We start from the raw sequence: 12,707 nt of genomic DNA, 5'->3' as shown, positions 1-12,707 counted from the left end.
TAAGGTAAGCAAAATGGTAGTTAGTGTCTCCATTTTACAGATGAAGAGACTGAGATCCAGAGCAGTTAAATTATATAGCTGAGATTTTTTTTAAGATGACATTGTTCTTATTATTCCGTGCTTCTTTTGGTAGTGAAATATGAATGCAAGAAAAGCTAATATTTAGTGTATATCCTACACTTAAATAGCCTTGTTCTCCTTAACAGAGGGCATTTTGTTATTGTAATACATTTTTAAATAGATATTCAGATACAGGAAAATAATGCATATAGACTACATCAGTTTCATGTGACATATTTGTTTTTATAACATGAAAATACACCCAAAATTTTATGTTTTAAGTTTTGTAGATGACTACGTGAGTAATCTTCAAGTATATATGCTTCTGTTTAGGGACGCCAACAACTTGAATTTTGTTTATGAAAAAAGTGACTAAAAGGGGGTGTGAGGGCTTTTTAAGCAGGTCTTTGTTTACACAGGAGTAGGCAGGTGAGCGAGTTGACACAGTAACCTTGGAGTTCTGAACTGATCAACAGGTTACCATTACATTTCCTGTTATGGGAAAAACAAAACTCAAAATGATGATCTAAATACGAGAGCTTATTTTAGTCACAGACCCTTGTCGAAGAAAATGTAAGAAATTGCAAATTTAGCATCGTGCTTGCTTATCTTTTAGAATCCTATTCTTGCCATCGACTTCACTTATAACTTCATTGAAAAAGCTGATCATTACTTGAAATCAGCCTCATGCAAAGATTGAAGGTTTAGGATTGAGTCATTTGGTCGTTACTTTCAGAGTGACGGAATTTGTAATTTTTAAAGCTTAGAAATGATTCCCCCTCGCTGTCATAACACAATAGTTACGCCATTTTATTTATTTTTTTCCTCAACGTGTTAAAACTGTATCATTCCGCAACCTCCTTGTGCACATAGAAAAATAACACATTTATGAGTAGGTGATAAGACAGTTGACTCACCCTTCATCCTTAACGGCCTCATCATCATACACAGTCCCCGACTCAACAGATGGGCTCTGAATACCAGCACTAATGCCAATTCCTGCAAACTTAATGTTTCACAAATACTCCTTCAGAAAGGCATTAAAAAAAGTTTCAAGGAAAAAAAATGGTAGTAACCTAGATTATATAGCACTCTTAACTATGCCCTAAAACTGCTATCCAAGGGAACGGCTAAGAGATGGAGCTCCCAGAGTGGTCTGGGGGAGCCTTCCAAGTCACTGCTGCATGAACACAGCCTTCCCCCCACACTCCCGTTCGGGGTCTGGATTAGAGGAGAAGACCCACATGTGCACCCTAGCCTAGTTCTTTTGGAACAAGCTGTTTCTCCTCTGCTGTGTCTCCCTATCTCCCTTCTGGTGAAGAACTTTCTCTGCCGTCCATCAGTTACTGTGGTTATTAGGCACACACATATTCATATGAACCCTCCATTCCAGCTTACTGGGAAGGTTACGGAGATCAAAGTTTGTATTTTAAATACAATATAGATAACACTTCCCATTTAAAGGACCATGGAATGTTTCCATTTTTAAAGCTAAAAAAAACTTTTATGGTATAACTCACTTTCATGATTTATCTGTGTTAAAAACTGGGTTATTGTATGTTAATTTTTCATTTAGTGGGTCACAATTGTGTCCATCAATTGACATTAAATTTTGGTTGGGTTATTCAGTGAGCTTAAAGGATTTTTTTCCATTCTCTGGAAAGCTAATAATAATTGAATGTACTTAGAGGCCCCAGATTGAATGATGGTATTATAAATTTCTGTTTGTTCTTCTCCAGACCATGATGGATAGTGTTAGATTTAGCTGACGGTATTGTATTCATCAGCGTCACATGTAAACTACAAATTCATCTATATACGTGCACCTATACACTGACATTCTACATTCTCAAATAAAGGTTTTTCAAATATTTCCTGATACCTCAGTCTTTAAGGTCATGGTGATACTGGGGAAAAATAGTCTTAAGTATTATAAAGTCTTTTTTCATTTATAACTGTAGCTAAAATATGACTGATAAATAAATGTGACTGTCGTAGCCATTGGAATTTCCAGATTTCTTCACTTATCATAACGTGTTACGACACTGGATGGTCACAGTAGAGCGATTCTAAACCTTAATGTTGGGGTGCCCGGGTGACTCAGTTGGTTAAGTGTCCGTTGTAAGCTCGGATGTCATGATCTCCTGGTTTCGTGGGTTCAGGTCCCGTGTCAGGCTCTGTGCTGACAGCTCAGAGCCGGGAGCCTGCTTCGGATTCTGTGTCTCCCTCTCTCTGCTCCTCCCCAGCTGATGCTCTGTCTCTCCCTTTCTCTCAAAAATAAATAAACCCTAAGAAATTTTAAATAAGAAACCTTAAAGTAGCAATCAGAAAGGAATGATTTTTCTATTACAACATCATGGATGTAGAAAAATGAATTTTGGGGTTCTTTGGTCTGACTCTCTTGTCAAGAACTCTGGCTTCCTAAACCATAAGAAACAAAACTTAAATTTTGAATATCTCTAAGGGCTACAGTAGTGGAGTGTTAACTGTTAGTTATATTCAGAGTATAATCACCCACATTCCTTATTTTCTTTTCTTCCAGAAGTGCTCCTAACTCTTCATTTATTTACAGCAAAGTACGCATCCCTGTCTTTACCTTTTCTTTACACATCACAACTCCACACTCTGTTAGGTGGAATTTTCACCTTCTTTCTTTCATTTGACTAACTCATTTATGCTCCTTGATTCCTTCTGGCTTCTTTGTAACACCTTTACATTTAAGAGATTTAGAACCGGACACAGAAGCTTAACAAAGGCTTTTCAAACTTCATTTTTAGCCAAATCATTACGCAGGTCGAAAGGTTGAAACTTAGGCTAAATTAAGTTTCCAGTGGGGCCAGAACTTGTACTTCTGTGGTCCATCGACTTCTGTTGCTATCATGTTAACTGAATAGGAATCACATTGGTTCGGTTCAGGGTGGAAAGGGTTCTTCACCACATCCGTTCTTCTTTATCGACTCTTCGCGGCCGTCACTGGGAGGTTGATACACTCTTCAGGTGTTAGAATGTGGCAGATTCCTCGCAGCTTTGTATTCTTTGCACGTGTGGAAAGGTCCTCTGCCGTCCGTCGTTTCAGACTGCACACGTTTCTGGGAGGCCCCCTGTGTGTCCGACACTGTCCTGCGCTCTTGTTATTCCGCGGAGCCGCTCCTGGTGTGTCGGCCAGGCGATCGTAGGAGGTGATTGTCTGCAACTTCTAAACGCTGGGCAAGATTTCTCACCCAACAACCAGAGGGAAGTGCCCATCTCTCTTGCCAGGTCCCATGAAGGGGAACATCAAACAGAAGTAGTCCCTTCCTGCCCTCCTTCCTCATTTTATGAATCCCAATCTCATTTTAGGTGTGAATTTAGTATGTTTTCCAGTTGCTGGCAGTGGCCCAGTGTTAGAAAGCTGAACGAAAGGTTTATCTTATTGAAAATTCATCTCTTTATTTCAGCAGTTAGTGAATCCTTGGGCAGGCCAGGCACCCTTGGAAGGTACTGGGGATAAGACAAGAATAAGACAGAAACTCTTTACTTTTTAAAAAAATATTTATTTTGGGGAGAGCACAAGCAGGGGAGGGGCAGAGAGAGTGAGACAGAGGATTCCAAGCAGGCTCTGTGCTGACAGCTTGACAGCAGTGAGCCTGATTCGGGGCTTGAACTCACAAACCACAAGATTGTGACCTGAACTGAAGTCCGACACTCAACCAACTGAGCCACCCAGGTGCCCAGAAAGGAACTCTTTTCTTACGGAACCCAAATTCTCATAAGAGATCACTTAAGATCACCTAAGTAAAACATAGCATAAATCACACTATAAGAGACGTATGTAAGGACTGGAGAGGAGAAAGTTGAATGTTAAGTAGAACTCAGGGAAGACTGAGCAACATTCCACCTTTGCTTCATGCCCAAGGAACATAAACTACATGGAAGTGATATCTGTATTCTTTTGCCTGCCTGGTTTTGCCATACTGACATGTTTCTGTCATTCTTCCCCTTTTCCAAAAGGAAGGTTCTCTGGAAGTCCGTGCTGAGGGGGAGCAGAACGGAGGTTGGGGCAACTAAATAAGTAGATAAGTAGCAAAGCCAGTATCCGGCTTCTGCTCTTGCATTGCGCAAGCTTATGGAAGCAGAGACTAATATGTAGGCATTAGGATTTATTTTATTCCTTTCCCCAGTGATTATATTGATAGTGAAATATCTTTGTCTGAGTACTCCAGCAATATAGCTGTAGGCGCCATAAAAATGCATAGATAGATGGCTACCAGTTCAATTAAGAGGTCTCAACCCAGCCTCCTATATGCAAACCCTGTCTATTTTAGGTTTAAATTTCTGCTCATAAATTTTTTAAAAACCAGAAGAAACATTGCTTTCCAAGGTTAGGCTGAAGTCTCAGATTCCTTAAACAAAAAGCAAGTCTCTAGATGGGAAAAAAATTGATGACCCTAATGTACTTCCTTACAATAGCATTTCCAACTCCATCATTTAAACATACTTTAAATAATATTCTCTTCATTGTAATATACAGATCTTCTGGCTTTCAACCAGGGAACCCGAGGAAGCCGCTGCCAGATATAAGATAGAAGCTATGAGATACAGCATCCAGTTCCACGCTGTGGTATCTGTTTCCCGGGGCCTCCAATTATTTTCGGAGGTGGGAATCAACTGATCATGTGATAACTGTCCAAAAAAAGTAAGCTATGAAGCTAACCTAGGCTTCTGACAGGTCCCTACCTAGTATAAAAGAGAAATTGATTGCCAATCTTCATGATAGCATTATAATGTAAGTGCTTACGAAAGAAATCTTTAATGTATATCAGTTACGTAGGGGTAGAAATTAACTTGTAATTTTGGTCTTCTGGTTGGCTCCATACTTAACAGCAGCGGTGACTTTTGGCAATGCCAGGGAAGGTGGCCGTGCATCCTCCGCACAGAACAGCCCCAGGACTGGGTAGTCTTGTTCCTTGTTGGTTCGAGAAAGAAACGGCATGAAACAGCCTGTGGTGGGAAATAATGACAGAAATTTATTCGGTCATTTACGTTTCCTTGTAGATCTTTGGCCCTGCCCGTCCCTTACCAGGATAGTGTGCTTTAGTGTGCTGTCCTCGGTGGATCACAGTGTCTCCAGCCTCTGAATAAAACTGGGGACATTAAATTCCCGTTTTCAGTTTGGCTAAATGCCTCCTCCATTGTATGTATCTGAGCTTTCACAAGAGCACTTCAGCCCCTGGCTGACCGTCTCTCTGTCTTTTCTTGCCTCTCGGTCATTTGCTGTTTATTTGCTTCTTTTGAGGGGCCTGGAATTTTCAACTTTCTTTGAACATACCTACAGCCATCTTCTGTTGCCATCCATGTTTTCTCTACTCATGTTATGTTTCTATAAAGATTGGCTGGTGAACCAAATGTCAGAAAAGAGAACAAAGAAGTCCACTTCTCTATTTTTAAAAAACATTTTTTGATTTCTTTATCCTCCTTGTCTTAATATTAGTGGATAAGTTTCAGAAAAGTAATTGGCTCTTGCATATTTAAATTAATGGAGATGAAAAATGTTTTTTCTCTTTGTTCATGAAGAAGGGATTCGTTGTAAAGATACACCTAGGAGAAGAGTGTCCTTGGGCTAAGCTGTCATATGCAAAGTTAGGTTTGCTAGTGTTACTGCAACATAAATGTTCAGTTTGGCAGAATTTTGTGTATCCTTTCTGGGATATGATCAGGAAGAATTTCAACTTTCCTTAAAATAAAATTTAAGTTTTTAAAAAATTTTAATTCTGGATATTAATGGTTTAAAATTTTCTAGGACAAAAATAATAGAAGTATGCCTTTCTCCTGAAACATGTTGAAATACTTCTCAGAATATTTAATTTGTAATTTTTAATGGCAAAATTGCAGGCTCTTTCTTTAGAAAAAGAGAGGGTAGTCGTGCCATATTTTTAATTGCTATAAAAGTAATAGTGATTTATGGAGTTAAAATTTCAAATGCGGTCCAATGTAAATTTACATTTCCAATTTTCCGTGCAGACTCCATACTCAACTTGAAGGATTATTCTGAGGGATTTCTCTGAAGCTTTTTTGATCTGTTGTGCTTTTGTGTGTATGTCTTCACTATGACAATTGTTACAAAATGATAAAAGCTGTCACTTTGCCAGACTTCAATAAAAACTCCCACCTTCACATCTTTTTTTATTTGCACCTTTGGACCAATATAGAATGTTTGCTATAGTCACCAGGTTAATTAAGATCATTTGGAAACGTAAAGGTAGACATTTTCCTCTTAGTACTTCCCTATCATTAAAATCCTCATTTGCTTAAAAGCAGAGAGCCTTTCTAACGTGATAAATTAGCATTTCTCGACCTAGGATCACTAGGAGCGCTACTTCTTTTTGCAATATCTCCAAGAAAGAGAATAGTAATGCTTATAATTCTGTTGAAACAGAAGTAATATTTTCAATGTAATCACAGTTAAGTGACATGACCCTTTGATCTTGCATTGAACTTCTTGTTGAAATGTGGTCGAACTTTAGACAGCCAATTCTTTTTTTGTTTTGTTTTTAGTTAGTTTATTTGCAGTTTTTTATTTTTATTTTTATTTTTTATTTTTTTAAATTTATAATAGTTTATTGTCAAATTGGTTTCCATATAACACCCAGTGCTTCTCCCCACAAGTGCCCTCCTCCATGACCATCACTCCCTTCCCCCCCTCTGCCTTCCCCTTCAGTCCTTGGTTCATTTTCAGTATTCAAGACAGCCAATTCTAACCCTGTGAAGCCCAAGTAAAGCTAATAGCCAGACTTTCCAGGGTTTTCTTAAAAAAAAAAAAAGTTGTTTTTGTTTGTTTGTTTTTAGATCATGTTATATACCATTTCAAGTCTCAGAATGTTTGACATTACAAAAGTTTACCCTGGAAATATTTTGCCTGATTTTTGTCTCCTCTCTCCAAAAAATGTCTATGTATGTTTACTTCTGATTCTGTGAAGTTCCTTTGCTCTAAATTTTATCTCATTTTAAAATTAAATGTTATTTTTAAAAAACTACCCCATTTAGAAATAAACTGAATTAATTTTTTTTAGTTTGGAAAATAATTGTACTTTTTAAGTAAAAATAAATGGAATTCAAGGAAAGTGTGCAAGAACCTGCTTTTGCTAATAAGCCCTCTTAGGAGCTCCCAAAAGCATCGGTACGAGAGGAAAATGATACTTATAAAGTGGAGGAAACATGTATCTTTCAAAATGATGCCTTTGACTGATTTCAAGTAAATGCGCTAGAATATTAGGACTCTCGTATTTAATGGTGTTAGTCTGCATAGTCTGTTGCTAGAATACAGAGCTAAATATCAACAGAACTTGTTACTGTTGTTTGGGTTGCTTTTATATACCAGCTTCAAAATATGTTTTGACACTTTATTATGTTCTGAATCAAGCTTCAGATGTGTGTAATGAAGGATGAAGTCTTTATCAGACTCTAGTGTATAAATAATGGAGAAGAGCAGTGTGGAAATGGGTTCTCTGTAAGAGGATGGTTTCTAAGGAGTTTCAAGTTAGGATCTGGCACAGGCCAGACGCCCCTGGAGGCACACCCAGAATGGAGCGTCCTCTCTAAAGCCACGGCTGCTGCTGCTGCTGCTGCTGAGGCCGCCTTCCTCTCCTTTTCTCCTCCGCCCCTACCTTTTGTTTTCCTTCATCTTATCATTCCTATAACCTTCTCATTCCTACTTTATATGCTGGACCTTTTGAGAAAGTCTGGCACCTCTGCTCACTTTTCCCTCACAGACCCTGTAATTTTTGGCTGTATTTTTTATGTTTTTCAGATTCAAGTCAATCTGAAAGTCCCAGCCAGCCAAGTGACGCTGACATTAAGGACCAGCCAGAAAATGGTAAGTGTAGTTGGGCACTGTAGCTGTGGCTGCTTTCAGAGGCCCACAGTAGCCCGGAGCCAACCGAATACAGGGATTCGGGGTCTGCCCGATGGGCAGCTCACAGTAGGAAAACCTCTGAGGACTCAAGGAGTTCTCTGGATCATTCTAGCAGCCTCAAGCCTTCCTCCACCCCACTCCCAAACACCATCAGGGTTCTCGTGAGAACCAGACTGAGAGAGCTCGGGTTGCTTCACCAAATCAGAATCTTCTACAGCACAAGTGAGGAGCCACAGCCCGTTGGTTTCATTTTAGTTCCTTCTAAGGTGGCAGATGCCCTGTGATCTTCTTCACTGGTGATTTAAGGTCATTGACTGACAAATACGTCTGTAGCCTTTTCGGAGCTCAGCCCTTTCCTAATTGCTTTCAGATAACAATCTCTGCCTCTGAAGGATTTTCCACTCTAAATTGTCTGAAGTAAAACAGTACATGGTGGCAGCATTAAATTCCTAAATTGCAGAATTACACGAATTTTCTGTGGCAGAAACTTGATTAACATAGAATGCACACACTTTCTATACAAATACGATCATATCCAGTAAAATACTAAATTTGCAGTATGCACTCCAAGTACAAAACAGATGGTCATAGGTTGGAATTTAAGATGGAGTAAAACCATCGGCTTCCATAAAAGCTGAGAAGTGAGCGGGCAGTGCCTCTCACGTACGAAACACTGTACTGTGTACTTTTACAGAGACCATCTCCTACGATTCCAAAGTGCTCCTCCTCAGTGACAGCACTGAAGGCTCTAAAGTGGAGGCTTGACCTTGAGGGGCCTGTGAAGGACATACGGCATTGTGGTTAAAAGCTAAGGCTGTGGCATCAGACCTGCGTTCAAATTCTGCCTCTTCTGTTTCTTACCTGTGTAATATTGAACAGGTTATTTAACCTCTCAAGGCATATGTTTATTCCACATCTTTAAAATAGGTACATATGTAATAGCCTACCTGTTGAAGAACTAAATAAGACATACATGTTCATATCATCTACTAAAATTTGTTGGCTCATCAATATTACTAATTTTTTTGGTCATTATCATCCTTACCATACAGGCTTTTCATGACCTCATTCCTCTGCTCTCTCTTTTTGTTCTGTACATTTTTCCATGTTGATCTCCGTCTGATCGTTTGGAATAGGCAGGTAGACTGAAATCTGTCAGTATTGTGGGGTAGAGGATTTTTACCAATATTAGATACCCTCTCACTAATTTTATAGGATTTGTTTCATGTCACAAGCCTGGTAAATTCCTCATATCCTTGCTGGATTCTTGCATTAAATATGGACTCTCTGTTTTCCTTTCTCATTCTGGTGTTTTAGTGGTATTTTCCTTATCAAAGTTGTCTTTTTATAGCAAGCATAAAAAAAGAAGGACTCCTAAGTCTTGTTTTTAGTATCATAAATAGCTCTATCTTATTTTTGTTGACATTTTAAGGTGACATTAGTTTCATCATTTATTTCCCCTTGACTTCTAGGTGATACCTTGAATATTTCATTTTTCATAGTTTATATTTCTATATAATCTGACTGGAGTTGTGTCCAGAGATATTCATTTTATTTTCGTTTCATTTTTTAAAAAATTTGTGGGCCGTCCGGGTCTGTGGTTCGCGTATGTAGGTCTGGCCTCCCCTCTAGCAGGCCTGCGATTCATCTGTCTTCATAAAATGGCCGACAAGCTGTTCACATGCAAATATAAATTGAGAGCACGAGAGACTGGCAGTGCCTTTCTGGAGCTGCCTGCAATACCGATGCTGTGCGCTTCCCATTCCAAAAAGCAACCAGGATTGAGCCTGGATTTTTCGGCCAAAGGCACAGAGCTATTAGCCAAGTTCACTTTTAACCCCAAATTGCTCAGTGCTACATCAAGGATCCACAATACTAGTTTGGGGAGGGTCGTATGTGAGTTCAATGAAAGCATTAAAATCTAGAGGAGAAAGTAGTAAGTTCCTATGTTTCAAATTTCTATTTATGGCAAAGAAAAAAGAAGTCGAAGCTGCTCTGCCTTAGAGAACTCCAACTGAAACTTAGTCTTGAGGAAAATCAGACTCCTCAGTATCCTCTGCCTGCCTTTTGTCAGTCTCAGATGAAGTTATTGGAGGAAATGTGATTTTCCCTCTTTTCTAAAGACACACAATCCCTAGAGGAAAATAAATGAAGAGCTCAGGACCAGGTATTTACACGCACTAGAGAACTTTGTAGTGTTGCTTTTACCAAGAGCAATTTTTCTTTTTCATTACCCAGGTTATGGATGACAAGTTCCTGAAAGGTTTTCATTTGTTTGTTTTGTTTTTGTTTTGAAAAAGGCAGCTCTCATAAACATATCAACCAACCTCTAAGAACTCTGAGAATCTTGGTGGGTGAAGAAGGGACAGACTCTGGTCTTCAAATAAAGTGGGAGCGCATTATTCCTTCTTTATGTATATATGTGAGGGGAAATAATATTCTTTTTATTCTAGCACTTGAGGAGAAAGGTAATGGGAAACGAATGGTATTTTCCTAGTAAACCATGGAGAATGAAGAGACAAATGGTAACATGCCGTTTCATCCAAAACCATAAACTAGGCCATGTAACTTTACCTAAAGTGGATGCAGCTGTTTCTTCCCTGTCCAACTAGTCTGGTTTTTCCTGTGGAATTTTTGCTTTCTTTTCTTGTACTCCCTTAAGACTCAACTGTAAAAGAAAACAAATCTTTGTCCAATTAGAGCATTAGATGGGAATTTTGAAGGAATTATTTGAAGCCCAGAGATAAAATACCAGAATCTCCAAAAACTCAAAGTTGGTATAATATATAATGATTAAACCACTCTCCCTCCAAAGTCAGACACACCCAAATTCAGATGAAATCATGGCTGGGTGACTTTGAATAAACTATTGTCCCAATATCAGTTTTCTTATCAGTAAAATAGAAATACTAAAAGAACATACTTTGTATTAAAATAAGAATATGTACATGAAACTGCATCATGCTGGGTTCATGGTAAAGACTTAAAGAAAAATAGCTATTACTACTTTTAGTTAAAGCTCATATCTGTATAGAGCATACATATCAGAGAGGTCAAAAGCTCGGAGATTGGGAATGGAAGAGGGATAGCATCAGAAATAAACCAAGTGTTTTAGAGACATCCTTTGTAGGTGCCTACTCTGTTCTGAAATGGCAGACATACGCCTCCTTAAATCTGTCCGTCATCCGCACAGTGCCACATCTGTTTTATTATGTGGACAATTCCTCACATTTTCTTCACCTCCTAAGAGTGGACTACCACATAAGTGATTCAGAGGTGCTACAATGTTCCGCATGAGCACTCCTAGAGAAGGTGATTCTGGAAAGAAGGGACCCCACCTAGATAGCTTTAATTTTAGCTGAGTTTTTTCCTTGGCGCAAACTAGACTCTGGCTTATTAAAAACTCTAAGCTGATTAAGGGTCGGGTTCATGGCAAATTCCTTTTAAAACAATCCTGCACAGCATTGAACTTAGCAGGTATCTGGTATTTATTTGCTTCATGAACAGAATTAATAAGTAGGTGAGTATGTTCTCATTACCCCCAAATATTTTGTGAGTGTCTGCTCACTACTGATTTACCAAGAGGTTTTCAGGGAAACAGATATCAAAAACAAACAAAAAACCCAACATGTGTGGAAATGCCAAAAATCTAATTTGGGCATGGGGGAGAGTTGCACCCAGATACCGGGACATACAGGCACAGACATGTCTGAGAGTGCTGGGAAGGTCAAAGCCAGAAGCTATACTGATGTCCATAGTAGATCAAGTGGTACCTCTGCCCCGCCCACATGAGCAGGTGTGAGCAAAGATATGAAATACCATCATGTTAACTTACACTCGCTCACCATGGGGGATGAAATTCTGACAGAGTTCTCAGCTCAGACTGGAATTACGCATTTAATTATTTTACATAATTACTGAAACCCCCTTTCTGGCTTTTCAAGAGGCCCCAAAGGTTATAAGCCATATTTGTTAGACTTTGACTTTGAGCATCTACTGAAAACACCTTCGTGAATTCCCACATGGTGCTTTGGCTACCGTTTAAAATATTTATGGGACAGAATATCTGAAATGACTGCTCGATGGTTACAGGACCTGTGAACAGCCCTCTAAAGCTTGCGTTCTGTGGTGCATCAGGTCAGTCCTTAATGAGGAAAAAGCTCCTACTTAATTCAAGTCGTGCTTCTGTGGGGCCACACTGAGTCCATGTCTGAGGGAATAGCATAGTCCAGCTTTGGCACCCTGAGAGCACCCTCCCTGCTGGGACTCTCTGTGAAAACACCCTTACCTAAAAATATGGGGTTCCCTAGCCAGAAAGAGGAAAGCTGTGTTCTCATGTTTTTTCCCCTCTTTACTGTCTCTTATCACCTGCACAGACTACTATTAGTAACCTCATCTTAGTGGTTTTTAAAATGTGATATTTATAACAGGAAAGCAGAGTTGGCATTTGGATTATTTCCTTTAGGCTTAATCATGTTTGTTCTTCCTCATTTATCTGGCAGTTGCACATATGTTGGTGGCGTAAACCCTCAGATGGGCCTTTGCAATCGGTGGAAAGCCATTAATCACGACGCTTGCCCCAGATTTTGAAAATTTCCAGCTCTACCTGCCAATGTGAAAATCACCCCGGGAGAATTGGTCGAGTGTGGCTTTCATGGTCACCACCTTCATCTGTGTCATTTCTGCCTTGTGTCGCTACACTAGATATTGTTGCTCGATGAACAAGAAATGTCTTCCAGCCACAGTCGTTTCTCAC

General features: G+C 39.3%; 1 protein-coding gene across 1 annotated transcript in view; it reads left to right on the top strand.

Moving 5' to 3' along the window:
- The window catches only part of NFIA (nuclear factor I A), a 362,772-nt gene that overhangs the window by 181,740 nt on the left and 168,325 nt on the right, over nt 1-12,707 (top strand). The window contains exon 4 of the mRNA XM_029946438.1: nt 7,847-7,912. Within this exon, the coding sequence (XP_029802298.1) occupies nt 7,847-7,912 (66 nt within the window). The remainder of the gene's footprint in view (nt 1-7,846; nt 7,913-12,707) is intronic.

Source organism: Suricata suricatta, chromosome 8 (assembly GCF_006229205.1).
Source record: "Suricata suricatta isolate VVHF042 chromosome 8, meerkat_22Aug2017_6uvM2_HiC, whole genome shotgun sequence".
NCBI lineage: Eukaryota > Metazoa > Chordata > Mammalia > Carnivora > Herpestidae > Suricata > Suricata suricatta.
The sequence above is the reverse complement of the archived record's forward strand: the minus strand, read 5'-3'. Positions and strand labels throughout refer to the sequence as shown.